Genomic DNA, 17,821 nt, shown 5'->3' with positions numbered 1-17,821 from the left:
CTATGGTACCCCAAAGTCATTATGAGCTGCACACAGGTCTCTCTAGGTTTTCTTGTTGGAAGTTATCATATTAATTATTAATTTAAATAAAGTTACCACATTAATTATTAATTTTAATCATTGAAATGGCATTGCAAATTCAGAAAATATCTAGTTCTCTGCTTTGGCAAATAGGCATATTTTTTTCTCAGTGTGTAAGCATGAATAGTCCTGTAAAAGTATGATGGAGCGGGGAATCCCAGGACCCAGAAAGATTTCATATCATCATCATCATCATCATCATCACCAGTGACAGAATAACTTCTTACTGTGTAAAAGAGGGCATTTTGTATAGTGACTTCTCTAAGCTTCTCAATCTCCAAATCATAAACTGCCTGGGCTACTGTGGGGCTTTGCCCTGCACCACAAACCCTCTCAAACCTTCCTCCATACCCAGGTGAGACAAAGTTCAAGCAGTACAAAGTTCAAAATGCTTCAGGAATATCTTATAGGACCATCTGTTAGGGCTTATATTCAACCCTTCTGACATTTCCATCTGACAAGAATTGCTGCTGGCATCATTGCTTCTCTGCAACAAAGGCACACGATAGGCACAGATTAATAATAAGGCAACATCCTGAAGTGAAAGTCTGGATCAGAAGATCCTGCAGTGTAAGTACTGTTCTCTCTGAGACAATTTTAGACACTATCCAGTAAGTAATCACTTCAGCTGTAGCAAAAGCCAGGAGGACCATTTTTATTCTGTGTCCAGACAGGAAACCAAGATGGTGCTCTCCACTATAATGTTAAAATCTGAAGATAAGTCAGTAACAAAGAGTTTCACCTCCAGAGCAGGTACAGAAACTTCATTGCTCTGTGACAGTGTAGGTTTCATGCATTTAACATTCCCTGTAAAAACAGTTTGAAGAAGCCACAGCAGGGCTTTCCCTCACTCCTTTTGGCAGTTGCCTTTAAACTGAGGATCTTGCCTTTGGTCTGTGCCTGTGTTATGTTGCAGCTGGCTTGTCCATGTCCAGCCAGCCATGAGTCCTGCTGACTCAGATCCAGGGCTTTACCAAAAAACTTGTATTTCTGGCTTGACTTTCTGGCCTCCTCATCACTGTGGACTTGTGCAATGATAAAGACTCTTGGCTGAACTTGGCTGCCATCAACAAACTACTCTGATAATTTTGCTTTCTTTCTGTGGAACCGTGTCCTTGCTGGTGAGGTCACTCGTTCAGAGGTTTGGCTTCCTGCTGCCTGACCACTGCAGAGCAGCCTGCCTTTGGTGCTCTCTGACAGTCTACACCTGCTATCAAGAAAATGAAAACTACAGTAACATCTTCCCAAGTATATATTTAGAGCATACATATATTCATGACATGGCTTCAAAATGAAGAAAAACTATGAATGAAAAAATATATTCATGTAACAGAGCATCAAAACTTTCTTGTATCTAGAGAAACACGTAAGGTGTAATCAGATTAATAAGAAGACACAAAGAATTTTTCAATTGCAGTAATTAGGAGTCTTCAAAGACAAAATTCAGCCAACTAATTCTTTGTAAGGTGGCATGTCTGTAGAACTTTATATAATGAGAAATACACATAAGAATTGATTAGTGATTTATATCACAACTTATCCAGACCCAATCTCTTCCAGCAGAATGATTTCCAGTTAAAGAAGAACAGATGTATTTGTTTCTGAGTTAAAAAGAGGAGAAAGAAGTATAGACAATGACAGTACAACTGAGCGAGGTTTTACTGCATTTTATGAATTTTGGCCTCTAAGGGAAGAAATATGTGTTTGCTTTCTTGATCTTGCAGCATACTCTTTTTTGTTTATTCAAGCCTTGACCTACAGGGCTGAGATTAGCTTTTAAGAGCTAAATAAAGCACCAGTTTAAGCAAGGACTCATTGTTGGTTTTAAGTTTAAAATATCCATTAATATTGCAGGTGGAAACCCTTCATAATATTCAGTGATTACCCGAAACTAGAATGCTACTTTCTGTGACATGAATATAGCAAGAATAACACAGAATAAGAATAATAAATCCCAGCTTAGCTCACAAAGTCACTGATATATTAGGACTCTGGCCCACTTAGGACAGTCTTCTGGGTCTGACATTTTTTTAAAATTTAAGGTAAGTCTATCAGATAGAATAGGATAGTTTAAAATTACTAACTCCAGGTAACAAATTAGGTCCTTGAGTTAGACAGAGGGGAAATTCTCCTCCATACTCTTCTGTATTGCAAAAATCAAAATATATGTAAACAGGACATCAAAAAAATGCAATTGGTCCTATGTACTATATTGGTCTTGCTAGTCATATAGTTAATATAACAGCTTTTCATTTTCTGTCCTGAGACACGTGTCCATGCTCAGATCTGTTTTGAGAAGTATTTCTTGAAATCAGACACTTTTTATACTGAGAGTTTATCTAGTGCATTAGTAGAAGGACAATAACTCAGGAGCAAATGCCATCACAGTCACCACAATAACAGGTTTGCTTGAGTTAATGCAGAGGTACAGTCTGCCTCTGTCCCAAAGAGCTGAAGTTTGTGACTAAAGTCACTGTGACGGGATCCTTCTGATACTGAGTGCAAACAGCTGCAAAGAAGGATGGACTACAGAGTTTGTGGTCAGTGTAGCCTGCCTTCCCATGAGTCCCTGAAAGGTCAGAGAGCAAGAAGGCACATAAATTTCAAAAATCTTTCATTTCTACTCTCTTGGAAAGGGAGGACAAGAGCATTGTTTAAAGAGCCTCATGATCAGCAGAACCATGAGGAAAGATGAGAAATCATAAGGTTACAGTAACATATTCCTGGGTTCTGCTCCAAGATTATTTTCCCAAAAGCATTCTACAGAATTTCAAAACAAAACAAAATGAGAAACAGAAGTGGAAATTAAAAGGGAGGAGAAAGAGGCAAATGGAGAAATAAAAACAGAGAAAGGGAAAAAGGAAAGGGAAAAGAGAAAAGGGGAAAAGGGAAAAAGGAAAAGGCAAAAAATGGATAATGAAAAGGGTATATCATTTGACCTATCTTTAGACAAGCATATAAAGTAGAAAAGGCTAATTTGATTCCATATGGTTGTTGGGTATAGGTATTAACAGCCTATCAGGTCTCTGATTATTCTAACAAGGCTCACAAACAGCAAGGGATTAAGACAGCCAAGCACACACCAGGTCTTTTAGTATTAACTATACTCACTTTCTTCATATTTGATTGCCCTTTTCTGTGATCACATCACTGAGAATGGGGCTCAGAAATAAATTAATTATGAAAAACCCAATTTTAAGTTCCCTTTTTAAAAATCCCAGGTAAAAATAGTTTGCAAGAGCCCTGCAAAAGTCATCTAATCCAATGTGCTGCTTAATGTAGGGCTATCCTGAAGAATAATGTTGTCAAGAGCTCTGTCTAATCAAGTTTAGAATGCTTGTAAGAATGGAGATTCCACAAACCCTCTCACCAACTTCTTCCAGGACTTAACTGCTGCCATGGTGAAGATTTTTTTCCCTACTTGCTCAATCAGAATTTCCTTTGTTGCATCTTTTGGCTTCTACTTACTCTTTTGCTCTGTTTTATTCTCTAAAAAGAGTTTGTCTCTGTTGTTTCTACCACCATTCAAACAGAGATGATGAGGACCATGTCATCACCTTGCCCAAGAGTGGAAACTTCTTGAGGTACAGGGTAGCTGAAGTTGTTAAGAAAGACACCTAGGATCTACAAGTCAACAACAATAGAATATTGAATAGGAGCAGCTGACAAAATGGTGATATACCAATGAAGTGAGAGAGAGAGAGCCTGTCAGAAAAAAGTCCTGTACACTGCAGGCTATTCTAGCTGCTTAAAAAAAAAGCTTCATCTTCAGATGAATAATGCCTTAAGTTTCTAAACTGCAGCAAGACAGGCTCTGTTTGGGAAACCCACAGATAATGTGAATATGACCCTCAATCTTTAGGCTTTCCCTACGCCTTATGAGATGTATTTTAAGTAAACTGGCAGTTGAGAACTCTTTGTTTCATGTCCATTACAGAGGTAGAGAACCATCTGAAGCCTGTCAAACTGATCCACTTCCACTTCAGGACAGATAAAGGTGTTATGACCAAGTTCCTCTCTGATCCTTGTGCAGATGCAAGAGGATGAGGAGACAAGTGTTGAGTGTCTCCCTGCCTCTTCTGATTTCAAAATGCCAAGTTTGCTCCTTCTACATACTGTGAATCAAAAATGGAAAGGCTGAAAGAAGTTGGAGGCACACAGTTGTCACAGCCTCCTCAGTGAGGAAATTAACACCACCTGTCAACTACTTTGATGATGGTGTTGTTCTAACAGACTGTTCCACATGAATTTTCCTTCATGATTTCAGTCTGCATTGCTTGTGTTATACTGATGTAGGTTTAGAAATTCATCCATGAAGAAAACAGCAGAGCTAAGTATTCAGACACAGGAAAGCCTTTTGTTCATATCAGATAAACATATCACACACAGATAACAGTGGTAGTTAATATTTCCAAAATACTTCAATGTATGGCTACGGTACTGTAATTACACACAGAGCAGAGGATAAGACAAGGTATTCATGTAGATAGTCTTGCTTTCCCCATAGTTGTTTCAGGCATTTGTACCAGATCACGTATTTACTATTGTTTGGCTGACTGTATAGGAGCTAAATGAGACAGTAGCTTCTTTTGAATGCTCTTAATGGAAATTCTGCAACGTGTCTGGAAACAATATGCCTTGGAATAGGACACTTAAAATATGAGTAGCTTCAGTGTATCAGAGGGCTTGTAAGCAAGTATTCATTTAACACTCATACTATAAATACTTGGGAGTCTGTGTTAACTCCTAGTTGGTGCAGCAGTTTTAACCCCACTTCCTTTTTTTAATAAAAACTTCTTTGTTGAACAAATCAAAGCTCATGTGGGCAAAGCAGTAACCGAGTTGCCACAATTCCATCCTGTCTTTTGGAATTCTGTAAGAGAAGTATAAAAAAGGAGCTACAATACTCAGGTCACCAGTTTGGTTTGTTTATTTTTCCACTGAGAAAGAATTCTTGAAATTTTATTAATGTTTGCACTTGCACTAAACACCACCCCCACTCCCCAACTCATCATATCTCTGGACTAGGATGTTGCCATGTGGTACTCATTTCTCAGATTTGCATCTCGTGATAGATTTAAGTTTCTCTTTAAGTGCATCAGAAAAAAAAGCATATAACCCCAAAACCCCCTGAAAACCCAACATACAAAAAACCAAACAAAAATAGATGTAGAATCAAAGCCTTGATTATAATATAAGGCCACCTTAAGCAGTACTTTGAGTTCAGTCAAGTATTTGTTTGGTAAAAAGAAACAGAACTATACACGAATATGACCTCTTTTAGATTAGTGTTTTTACATTGATACCATTTCACTACAATAACTAATAGGTTATTTTGATCAAGATCCAGATTTTTTCAGCTGAGACAACTTTCAAAACTAGTATGTGTTTTATACCTTTCCTGTAATTGCATGTGAAAGAAACTAAAGACAGAAATTAAAAAAAAAAATCAAACCGTGTGGGTCAAACCACATTTATGGCTAGCCTGAACAGGATTAAATGTTTGCTTGTTTTTTACTGTGAAAAGCATGAAAAGGTTCAAGTCATGTATACCCACACCCACAAGCACCACAAAGTGGCAGCATTACTGTGGAGCATTCATTACAGATGAGTGGTTCCGCCTTACCAAGTCAAGAGCTGTGCTGGTTTGGCAGTGTTGAAACAGATGGAACTGGAGCAGCCTTTGGAAAGTTGAAGACTAAGAAAAGCTAAGACTTTGGCCCTCTGAGAATAAAAAAGCATCACATTCACAGAAGCGATGCAGTGTATTAAGTTGGTCCATAGCTAACCAAAGCAGGATGGCAGAAGTAAAAATCCTTACTGTGGGGAGACACTGCTCCCTCACACCTCCCTCTGTGAGGCAGCCAAAGCACTGGCAAGAATGATTTCTGATCAATGGATATTTTGGTGTTAAGAATTCCAAAAATGAGATGATTCCTAGAAAAGCCTTAGCTTTTGCATAATTTTCCCCATAGTTTGCTTTGTAGACCACTATCTACACATTAATGCCTAATAATTATTCAAGCTACCAGCACATTTGTTTTAATTATCCACAACAACTTTTTTACACCTGAAGATTTACCTTCTCATGCAACATAACAGTGCTGAGACAGACATCTTCTGTGGGACAGAAAGAAACACAGGGACAAGCATCAACAACTCTAAATTCATATATTTCAAGAAATGTTGTACCTGCAGCATGTGCTTGACAGCTGTTAGTTATCAAATTAAGACATCAAACATACAATGATACAGTGTATATGCATAATGGTGGGGAAAAAAGATACATAGATATAAGATCTGATCTTGATACATACTGTCATCTGGTTCCATTTCTTTGGTATGGTCAAAGAGGAGAAAATAATAAATTTAGAAAAGCTATACAGTTCTTTTCCAACCCCAAACAGATCCACTCTTTTTAGTTGCCTGTTTTTTTCCATAGGATGGCTCAAAGCTCAAGTGTTGTGGTTCAAATTTATTTTATTGATTCCTTGTTAGTGGTTCATTCTGTTGTACTCCCATATTCTCCCCAAGTTGGTTTACCCCTGGTTTTACCCTCCCTCAAAGCTGTCCCTCATGCCATTCCCCACCCCTTGTTCCAGCTCTTTCCCTGCCTGTCAAGGCATCCCAGCTCCTTTTGCTCCCTAACCTTCCCTGCCACTTAAACCTCGGGCCAATCCCTGTCTGCAACACCCCTTTGGAAGAAGTCCCATTGGCCCATGGGACCCATCCTCTCCACCCTCCTACCCCAACTGGCCCCAGATACTTGATGTAATCCCCTCATTCCTCCCCTGAGGATTCCCTATTGGTTAACTGTTTGTATCCACCTCCTGACTTGCATCTGAACAAAGGCCCTTGCACAGGAGTGTCTGGGCCTCTTTGTTTCTGGTCACTTTATTTGGGATGAGCCCTTTCTTGTGGAATCTCAAGATGGAGAGCCTCCTCCTTTCTCCTCTGCCTGGTCCCTTGGCTTGTCTGGCATCTTAGAGCAAGTGGTTTTAAAGGTTCTGCCTCTGGTAAATCCCCATACCGAGGCAGTTCCCAGTTCCCCACTCCTGGCACTGAGCCGGAGTTCTAAGAGCCAGCCCAGGCTCCGACACGGCACTCAAGTTGTAACATTTTTGAAGGGATCGCTCTTGATTTCAGGACCAGGTTCTACCTGAGATGCTCAGGGTTCAGCCTATCACATAATCCACGTTGGAATGAAGATGTTAAGGAATGTTGGGCTCAGAATGCACCATAGAGTAATACACTGATGGAGAGGTAATTGGCACCCAGTAACTGCACTTCATACCACTGGTTACACCCCTTCAAGCATGTGTAGGTCAGGCTGTTGTCAACTGCTCGCTCATCTCGTCCTTACTTAAAGAGTTTATTTGCATGGAAGTTACAGGAGACAGTGCTGAAAGTCTCACTCAAGATCACAAATACCAGCTGTCTTTTCCTCACACACTGAGCTGGTCATTTCATTACTTAAGGCAATGAGATTCCTGGGCAAGATTTTCCCCTTCCCACTTTTGTGCTGACTATTCCTAATCACCTTGTTCTTACTAAAATGTCTTCCACAATTATGTGCTCCCACACCTTCCCAGGAACCGAGGTCAGCTGCTCAGCCTGCAGATCCCCAGGTCCTGCTCCTTGCTCTTGAAAACAGGAGTGACACTGGATTTCTTTCCATTCATAGGATCTTCTGATCACCGCAATCTTTTGAAGATTGTATTTCAAAATTCTATCTGAGTGATATCAGCCAGTTTGGTGAGCCCTCATGGATGTGTCTCATGAAGTGCTGTAAACTTGCAGATATCCAACTGATTTCAATGTCCCTTCTCTCAGTCTGCCTCAATGGAGGACTTGAATTCATGCCTTCAGACTTTCCCAGTGGGCTCAGGGGCTCAGTTTCCTGGAAGGAAATCTTAGCAGTAAAAAGTGAGGCAAAGAAGGCATTGAGTACCTGAGTTGTTTCCATGCCCCATCACCAGATTTGTTGTAGGGAAAAAAAAATTAATTTTGCAGCAGATCCACATTTTCTCTCTTTTTTTTTTTTTTTTTTTTTTTTTTTTTTTTTTTTTTTTTTTTGCTGGTATACCTGTAAAAGCCTTTCTTGTTGCTTTTCTCTTCCCTTGCTAAATTTAATCCCAACTGGGTTTTGACTTTCCTGAGCTCATTCCCATGCTCTCAGTCAGTGTCTCTATATTTTTCCCATGCTACCTGACCCTGTTTCCAACTTTCACATATTTCATTTTGCTGTTTGAGTGTACTTACATGAAATATCACCAGAGATGAATCAGAGCTTGGATGTCACACAGGTTTATGTTCTGAAACTGTTTTTCAGCAAACTGCAGTTACAGGCTATTAAAAATATCCCCAGCTTATAGGAAATTTTGAAGCATATCTCAGAGCACTATTCTTTTCTCTCAAGAGTCATCAACTTACTCTTTAGCAGGCAGCACAAAATTTAAAATTATTTCTAGGTGGGTTCTGTTCTCCTTGAGCTAGGTTATGTGTGTCACTTTTAAGAAGGGCAGTGATTATAAAATGCAATGAGTAATGATAGATGCTATAATGCCCTCTTGGTCACCAACCACCAAAAAAGTACAGAGAAAACAAAAAGCTATATTCAGCTTTCCAAAGAAGCAGAGCCAGATATCATGACTATGTATGGAATTCTCATTTCACAGTTCAGAGGAAGATATGTCACAAATAGGACTGGAAGTTAATGCTACCTGAGCAGTTTATAAGTTACTGCAGTAACTCTTCACAGCAAGAAGTGGATTCAGTAGCAGCAGAGAAGGTAGACCCAGTGTCATAAGATCCAAGAGGTTCCCAAATATGGAATGAACTGGCTGAAGCACTTGTTAATATTTTGTCTTCTGTACTAAAGGTGAAGCGAAAGACCATGAGTGATGGGGCAGTTCATATTCAAATCTCATTGCTGAATCACTATTACCAGATCTAGGCTTCCAGCAACTGAATGTTTGGAATAAAACACATATGAATGCCTCCAGAAAACCCTGGTTCTTCTCAGAACCCTTCAGGAAAACTTGGCACAGACTCTAGTTCTTCTCAGACTGGGCTGTAAGGCAGCTACAAATCATTTAACACACTCCAATTCTTTTTTCAGGATACATTCAGCTCTGCCAGTTGCTTTTTCCAAGGTTTTCTGACCAGAAGGTATCCTGATTAACACATCTGTCATTTCATGCTGTTCATCTAAAAATACATTAAAACTGAGGTTTGCTCATTTTACGCATTCTTTAGGAGATTTCTACCTGTATTTGACTCTCTGCAACATTTATGAAATTTTAGATTTGGCAGCAGGAGCTGCTAGAGATGGGAAGGTTTCACAAAGAGAATTAATCACTGTCTAAATTGCTGTTTGGTTTTGTTGTTTTATGAACCTGCTGTAATTGTGTGGGTTGGCCAAATGGCAAAAGATTGTTTGAGGACTTAAATTAATGATGATAAATAGACATACTCTCTTAAATAGTTACCATTAATGACAGCCTAAATAAAGCAATCAGAATTCACTGAACTGTAAAATTTACTGTCTTTCTAGACAAGGCACTCTTGCTTAAATTGGCAAAGGTCCTGCATGAATTTGGTCAAATGTGAGACACCACTACAAGAAAAATCAAACTGATCCATGCCTAACACAGCAAAGGGAAGGGGAAGAAATCACAACCAAAGGGACAGACATCCTCCAAAACAAGCATTTGATTTCATAATTAACATGTTCTTTGGAATAAGAAATATGTTCTTTGGAACCCTTTGAATATACCAAACATAATACAGTCAAATCTTTCCTCCTGATGCTAATTTATTGAAATGATCCTTCAAATCTAAATGCAAGTGGCAAACGCAAGCACAAATGTGATTTTGAGTTCAATTCAAGATCATGGAAACAACTGCCTACTCGAGACTTCTAGTGTGCCCAAGGACGCCTTCAGAGAGGAAATGAAGACTGTCATTATAACACTATATCCACCCCAGCTGGTTTCCTCTTTTGAGGCCTCAAAAAAAAGCTAAAAAATGTCTTCTGTTGCCTGGCAGAGTTGCTTAGGAAGCATGTAGTTTATAGTCCAAGAGAATTAACATGTAGAGAGTGTTACATAGAAAAAGATTCCATTTAGAAAAGTGACAGAATGGAACGAATTTTCTAAATCAGGTTTGTTCTACTGGTGTTATTAATCTCTTCAGCTCCTGAAAGAGATGACCCCAACTGAAACAAAGTGATTTTCTATTGTAAATTACTGTGTTTTGCATGGAAAGGCTTTTTATCAACTATGAAATCAGGTTCAGCTTCACATCGAAAACATGCACAACAGCTGGTAACAGCTTGAAGACGTGCCTGAAGGATCACAGTGGCTCATTCAATTTAGACTCAATTGCAGTTTGATGATGTCCAAATGCTCATTCTGGTACAAGAGGATTGCAATGCCATCTGAGTTCTCTTTAAGGAGGCCTGTGCTTTATTATCACTGTAATTGTGTCCTGTCTTTGGAAAGAATGGACTGAGCCATTCCCATGACATGTGTGATTGCACAGATTTGACACTCAGAGCACGTACAGTAATTACTTGGTAGAAACAAGATTTTAGATGCATAGACAAGTTTGTTTACACTCATAATGTCAGTTTGCTGTGAAGAGAAGTTCTGTTTCTCTGCTTGTAAGAATCACACCAGCGGATCATCAGCCAATGAAAGCCAATAATTCACAATTCCTCCATTAAACTCAGCAGGTCAGGAGTGCAAAGTTTATGTCAACAGCCCAATGACAGCCTTTCTGTGTACAGAGGGCCAATGAAAGAGACAAATATTTACTTTATGTAAACTATAGCTAAGCATGTTACTTAGGCCAAGAAAGAGCTGTTCAGCTTGGCTAATAATAAAACCCAGATGTCAATGAGAAATTTGTAAAGCTTCTTTTAGATCTCATAAACATAACATTAACTGCAGAACCACACACATTTAAACATTTTAAAAATATTTTTTTAAAATGCAGGAACTGATTTGACTGTAAAGAACTGAGAAACACTGATAAATGCCTAGATAGCCTAGAAGAATAAATGTCACTTCCACAAGAAGCTAGAGCAAGTCATAGGAAGGAGTCTATCAGTCAAACTTCAGCAAGGCTAGCATTGAGATTTTCTAACTTTATGTCTGTCCACAGTTTGGGTGCCAGCATGTTTAAGGCTTTGCTCTGAGTACCTTCAGTTCACTAACTTATTTTGTTGTTGAAGAAGCAAAACATGTTAAAAGCAGCTAGGGTGATTAGTGTAAATCAAGATACATTATCAGTCATCATTAAGGGCCAAGTAGATGCACTGCAAGGCAGTACCAGATAAATAAGACAGACCCCACTTTTATGAACAGATAGATACATGCTTAATTGTCAATTGAACAAAAGAGAAGTGATGAAGTAATTAATTAAGATATGAACATATCTTCAGTCCTCCTGCACAGACCCAAGAAGAATAGGGCACTGTATTTGCAAAATTTTTGAGAACACAAGAAAAAAACTGCAAAAGGTCCCCATGGTTCAAATAACACAACATATGGGTGAAGAGGAAGAAAGCATTTTATTCTTTACCTCTTTGCACATGTGCAGTGCTAGCTGCAATGAAATGCACTGAAAACTTTCAACAGAGATAGTAAAACTCATCATTATAACTCAGAGAAACTGCTGAGATGTCAGAACTCCTGTTCAGTTTCTCTGAAGCAAGGTGACATTATTTCTTCAAAGTTTTGTTGAAGTAACAACCAATTCCCATCAATTTGCAGACTATGCAACTGAATTTTAAAGTTCTGAACTAAATATTTCAAAATTTTAAATATTTGGTTTACAACTAGTAGTTCATTTTTTAGATACTTTATTTTTTTTATTTGCTGTTTTATTTTACCATGAAAGCAGTAGCCAGAAATTCTAGGACTTGGAAATGAAAGCAACACTTCTACTAAAAGACCCAACATCTCACAAGTTTATTAAAAAGTTAAACTAGAGCCCAGAAGTTCTCAAACAATTTCAAAGACTGTCATCTGAATGACAACTTCCCATCATTCTTTCCCCCCCTCCTTTTTCTGCATAGGAAATAATCATAACTACACAATTTCCTCAAGAGAAACAAGGCTTGGTCAAAACATTGTTCCTGATAGGAAATCTTTTAAAAGAATTAAAATTTTCCAGTCTTTCTAGTATCTCTCACAAAGTCATAAAAGAACTCAAGCCCTCTGCTGGACATCTGCTGAGGCTTTTGCTTTATTCAGCACCCTCAACCCTGCTCCACAATTCAGTGCTCCCCTGGGGAAGACAAGAGGACAAAGATGGTGAAGGCAAAGATGGCAAATTTTTCTAAAATCACTGCTTTGTTTTCAGGTTTGTAAAAAATAAGTTACCCCTTCCCCATCCCTCAGTGAATAGTTAAATCCCTGAACAATTTTCTTGCCATTATTTAATCAACTGAAGAACATCTGAAGGTATTTTTTCTTTTTTGCATGTAGCCAGCACAATGGTACAACAGAAGGCACCTGTGCTGTTCCTCTAAACTGCACTTACTCATTCACAGTTTCTCTTTCATTCAAATGAATTTAGAGATACCCATCTGTGCTATGGGTAGATGGAGTAGAGTGAGGCTCAGAAAAGCAGTACAGCATTATTCACAGGGCTGGAGAATCCTGGAAAGCAGTAACCTAGAAGGAGACAGTGATCAAAAGGACTGGATAAAGCATACATTTAGCAGCAAAAGGCCTGAATACCAGAGAGCCAATTCATTGCTCTGTGTCTCCAAGCATTTTCATCTTAAATACACAGTTTATTTCTGTGCACTTTACTGCTGAAAGGAACTGTGAGAAAGGAAAATGAGGTTATTTCTCCAGAAGCTAGACTGAAAGATTTAAAGTATGAAAATCTTCTCTTCAGTTACAGGTAGGATTTCTATTAGTCATGTATTTGCAGCACCAGAAGGAAAGGAATATTATTCCTGTCTCTGACATTCAACACCTGATTTCAGAAGATGAAATAATTTAAATCAAGCATTAGGAAAAGGTGCTGTGTAATGGAAAGCATGAGACCTCCATTATATCAAGCACTTAAAAATCAGATGTGAAAATATTTAGTAAACATTTGGGAACAGAAACTTCTGTATTAACAGACAAATGAGTAGGGAATATAAGGCCAAGATAATCATGATGAAACATATTCTCAGAGCAGTGTCTAAGTCTCCAGTGATCTTAGGACACTTCCATAACCTCACTTGATCTTCATTCATGGTAAGGTTAGGAGTCCTTCCAGCAGCAGTAAAATTCTGCACTGGAAGAAACTGTCCAGAAACAATAGTGATTATCTTTCCTACTTCTGACATCTGATCTGACTTTCACAGGTAGGAGATTAAAAAAAACAACAGATCTTCAGGTAATGGAAACAATCATAGATCCACCAAAAAGAAGTTGTGTATCAAATAAATATTTGCAGGTTTTGTCACTTTACTTGCTGCTCTAATGATCCTCTGATTATTTACTTGTGTGTGCCAAAATTTAGTTCTCTCCTGTCCAGACTTCTCTCATGCACTATCATTCATCAGCTCAAGAAAAACATTTTTACCTGATGCAACAGATCTGCCTCCAGTGGATAAACAATATATTATATATCAGTCACCATTTAGATATACAGTTCTTAATTCTAAGAGCTGGTTTCTATTTGTTTCCTTAATTAATTACATGTACAACATTACATATTTCTCATCTGTACCTATAGCATTTTTTAGTGATAACTAATCTGTGGCTTTTTCTCCTACTGAAATAACTACCTGGGGCTTTGGCTTTTAGATGCCAAAGTGTCAGTGATCTATGACAGTGTCAATTAAAAGGGAAAAACCATTGAGTAACATTGAAGTCTTCATGTGTGGTATCTACTTCCCATCAATACTTTCTAATGCTCCTATCACACAGTTATCTAGAGGTCATTTACATAGCAAATGCCAACTAGTTTTGCAAGAGAGCTCAAAAAGCTTTTTGGTGTAAATATCACCATTCCTAATGGCAAAGTAATATGTGAAAGTTTTTTCTCAAAATTACGTGTAAACTTTTAAATCAGTGTTCTCTCTTACTAGTTAAATGTAAGGCTTTGCCTTCCAAAGATGCTGAGGAATTTGGCTATGTTATAAGAACGTATGATCTGAAATTACAAAAAGACTTTTCACTGAAAGTCCATGAAGACTGGACTGGTAAAATGAAACATTTAACTCAAGAGATTAGAAAATCTCAATTTGTTCAGACTTTTACCAGGAGAAATCTCTATGCACTGGAAGGAGCATCACATCTATGTCTGCACTCACACCACGCCTGGCACATTCCTGATGTGGCCACAGTGACACATCTGTCTATCCTAATTGTAAAAACATGCCGTATTCTGACTTCCTTACAGCACTTTCTGTTAATGATTACATTCTGAAGATATATTGTGAAAGCTGTCATGATAGGCTGCCTTAGAGCTGGAGAACCAATGTATTTATTTACCCTCATCCAGAATGAATGGGAATTTAAGCTCCTAACTCACAGCAGCTTTCCTATATGAAATGATAAAGCAGTAAGCAGTAAGCAGCAGATAAAATGAAGATCTGAAATGGTAGAGTCTCTTTCCATATTAGGAAAGCAAATCTTAAAATGCACACTTACTCTCAAATGATAAAGATTTGGAGAAGCCTTACCTTCTATGATCTGAGCTGCTGCACCAGCATGGATTGACAAGCCAAAGAGCAGTAGCGACAAGTCCCAGGTCCACCAGGCATGCCTGGAGCAGATGTGCCAAAAAAAAGGAGGGTGGGGGAAGAATGAAACCAAGAGTGTAACACAGAAACACATGGGGGGAAAAAAAGAAAAAGTAAAATTTAGAAGCAAGAGTTCTTACCATGAGAGCATTTTCTGAAAGTCAGTGGAAAGAACTTAAGTGAGAAAAAAGTGCAGTGCACATGAGTTTTATGCTTATGAAAATAAGAAGTTAATAAAAACTGGAGCCTGCTGTTTCGCCTCCAACGTTCAGACGAAAGTGGAACAAAGGCAGCACTCAGGCTCTCTGAGTGACTCACTGCAATTCACTGCTCCAGCTCTGAAATCTGACTCCGCGTAGACTTTCCTGTCAGACCACTGCTGAAAACTTCCTACTGTATTTATGGATGGACACCCCTTACTGCTGTACACCACCCCAGCCCTGTCATTACCCAGCCCTGTCTTTAACTGCTGAGTACCCTGACAGGCAGCAGCACAGCGTCTCCAGCTTCCCCTCCCGCCTGCTCACAACCTCCACTTATTGAATAAAATATGACCTCCAACATCCTTCCATCCAGCGTTACACAGGCAGTAATACGAATTCCTACATGGAATGGACATTTCTCCTGCCATTTTAGCCAAACTTTATCAGATGCAAGTTTGAAGGTATGAGCAGGACAGAGCAGCAGTTAAATGGCAAGCAACACCTGGGATTCACACCTGCACTGTCTTACAGATTTTGTCACCTACAGAGACATTTTGAAGTACACCCTTTTCTCTGACAAGCTCTCTAAGTTTAATCCTCATATTTACAGAGATTTACACCCTGCATGTAGTTGAGAGTGTGTCCCTACCTCAGCAGCTGCACATATGTGTCTCCTATAGAGATCCTGTAGCTGAGCATTTCTAATAGTTTCCATTAAAAGTGTTACTTCACTCCTCCCTCCTAACTCAATGAAAAGCATTTTTTTCCACTTGTAGTTCTACAAAGCTAGCACTTGCCCAAGGAAGAAATTCTGCAAGGATATGCTTGAAAATAATCTGACAATTTTTAAGTCATCAGACATTTAACAAAGGCTGCAATTGTCACTTTTTGACTGGGGCAGGAGAGAGCTTGGAAAGTTCTATGTATAGAAAGAGACCAGTTGGGCTTTTGGTAGATCTAGGCTGAAAAGTGCTGAAGATCACCTTAGGAGAATCAAAACTAAAAATGGATTTACCTAGGATGGGAAGTGGAAGACAGAGAGGAGCAAAGTTTTTTGCAGTAATGAAAGAACAATCCCAATCAATAAACAAAATTAAGAAAAAAATCATTTTACTCTGAATAAAATGTTTGAGTTTGGAGGTGGTGGTATTTAGTTGGCTGTTTTGGGCAAGGTTTGTTACTGGGTTATTGTAGTGGCTTTTGTTGTTGCTGTTGTTGGGGTTTTTTGATTGCTAGTTTGTTTATTTACATTTTGTTAAATAGGAAATGCAGAGGTTAGAGCTTAAAAATCTAGAATATTGATTCTACTCCAGACTCCTCTTTTTGGTTAGAAACCACAACAGGTCAGTTCCCTCCAGGTATAATTTAAACTAAGCTGCAGACCAGCATTATTTGCTATCCACCTTCTCCATAATAACAAGGAATGAAGAGATCAAATTATCTTTAATCAAGTGTCTTAATATAAATGCACACAGTTTTATCTTCTTCAGAGGACCAAAAAACCCCTGTTTTCAGGCCCATAGTACTTTATCAGGGCTGAAAAAACGTTTCATCATTCACCTTTTCTACTTGAGGCTGTCATCATTTTGCTTTCTCTCACCATGATATTTTTCCCTTGTTACCACCAGCCAGACTGCTTACAGGAACAGTGTTTGTAACATTTGGTCAAATCATACTTTATGCCTTTATCTTGCACACTATATATATGTTATCCTAAGAGAAAATACTGAGGTTTTAAGCATTCATGGAAAATCTCTTTATATATGCAAGTAAGTATGCATGTATGTATGGCTGGCTTACTTTTCCATTTTTTTTTCCTTTTTTTTTTCCAGTTTAATATTTAGCAATAGCTACCAAGAGCTATTGTTAGTCCTGTTGAACTATTTTTAAACTCAGTTCCTTCCTTTGAGAGGAAAAAAGGAACTATCTATCTCTCTATCCACAAAATGTCAGTGGCTTACCTGCATAATCCTTCCTGTTGCAATAGAGTTTTTAATCCAGTATATATGGCAAACATATGTCTGTCTTGGTATCTTACAGTAGACTAACATATTAAAGAGACAAATATAGAAGCAGTCTCCAGATTTATAAAACTTGTAATGAATTTTTACAGTATACACAGCAAAGACTTATTTGATGGATTTTTCCTCCAATTTTAGAAAACCCATAGAATCAAAGGAAGTAATAGGCTATTCATGCAAACCATCTACATGAAATGCTGCTGATAATGCCTTTAGTTTCTGCTGGACATTTTAACATGGATATCTGGCCAATGCTCAACATCATTATCCAATACTGGATAAAGGAAAACAAGACAGAGTACGTTCTTGACTTCTGCAGTGCATTAGTTTTGAATGGATGGCTGTGGAGGAATCCCTAAGTACAAACAATTTATTACCCCCACTGCTGTAGGTCACTGGGATTTCCTGCATATCTAGTGCTTATTTGAAGGGCCAAGAATTACTGAAGTACAGGCTTTCTATGTCTGCTATATCCATGTACTCATATATATCTTTCTCCCCACAAGGGCAGTGACATTTGTACACACCCACACAGTTTTAACCTTGCTTTTTGTCTCATGTTTTTCAAACACAGCAGGACTCCTTTGAATTAGGACATCTGTGCTTTCCTTCAGTACTGTGTCCAGCTGTCTTCAACTACACTGGTGTTTTCCTTCTTGGTAAAAATCTCCATTTTCCAGGCAGAAGTTTTGTTTATTTCCCCTAGCTCTGTCAACTGATTACACTCCTTAAGACTCCAAATGGCAGGCCACAAT

The 17,821-nt window shown here is 38.5% G+C and overlaps 1 protein-coding gene across 10 annotated transcripts in view; it reads right to left on the bottom strand.

Moving 5' to 3' along the window:
• Positions 1–15,364, bottom strand: part of COL15A1 (collagen type XV alpha 1 chain) — a 130,897-nt gene extending 115,533 nt beyond the window's left edge. For 9 of the 10 annotated variants that reach the window (XM_071450281.1, XM_071450290.1, XM_071450247.1 and 6 more), the window contains exon 1: positions 14,783–14,955. In XM_071450281.1, coding sequence (XP_071306382.1) covers positions 14,783–14,936 — 154 coding nt within the window. In that variant the 5' untranslated portion in view covers positions 14,937–14,955. Of the gene's footprint in view, positions 1–14,782; positions 14,956–14,982 lie in introns of those variants that run through there. The other variant, XM_071450263.1, reaches the window with a different exon arrangement.
• Between the last annotated feature and the right edge of the window lie 2,457 nt (positions 15,365–17,821).

The sequence above is a fragment of the Agelaius tricolor genome, unplaced genomic scaffold (genome assembly GCF_023055355.1).
Source record: "Agelaius tricolor isolate 1412-34295 unplaced genomic scaffold, bAgeTri1.0.p SCAF_2, whole genome shotgun sequence".
In the NCBI taxonomy this organism is placed as follows: domain Eukaryota; kingdom Metazoa; phylum Chordata; class Aves; order Passeriformes; family Icteridae; genus Agelaius; species Agelaius tricolor.
This window is presented reverse-complemented; position numbering and strand designations above follow the sequence as displayed.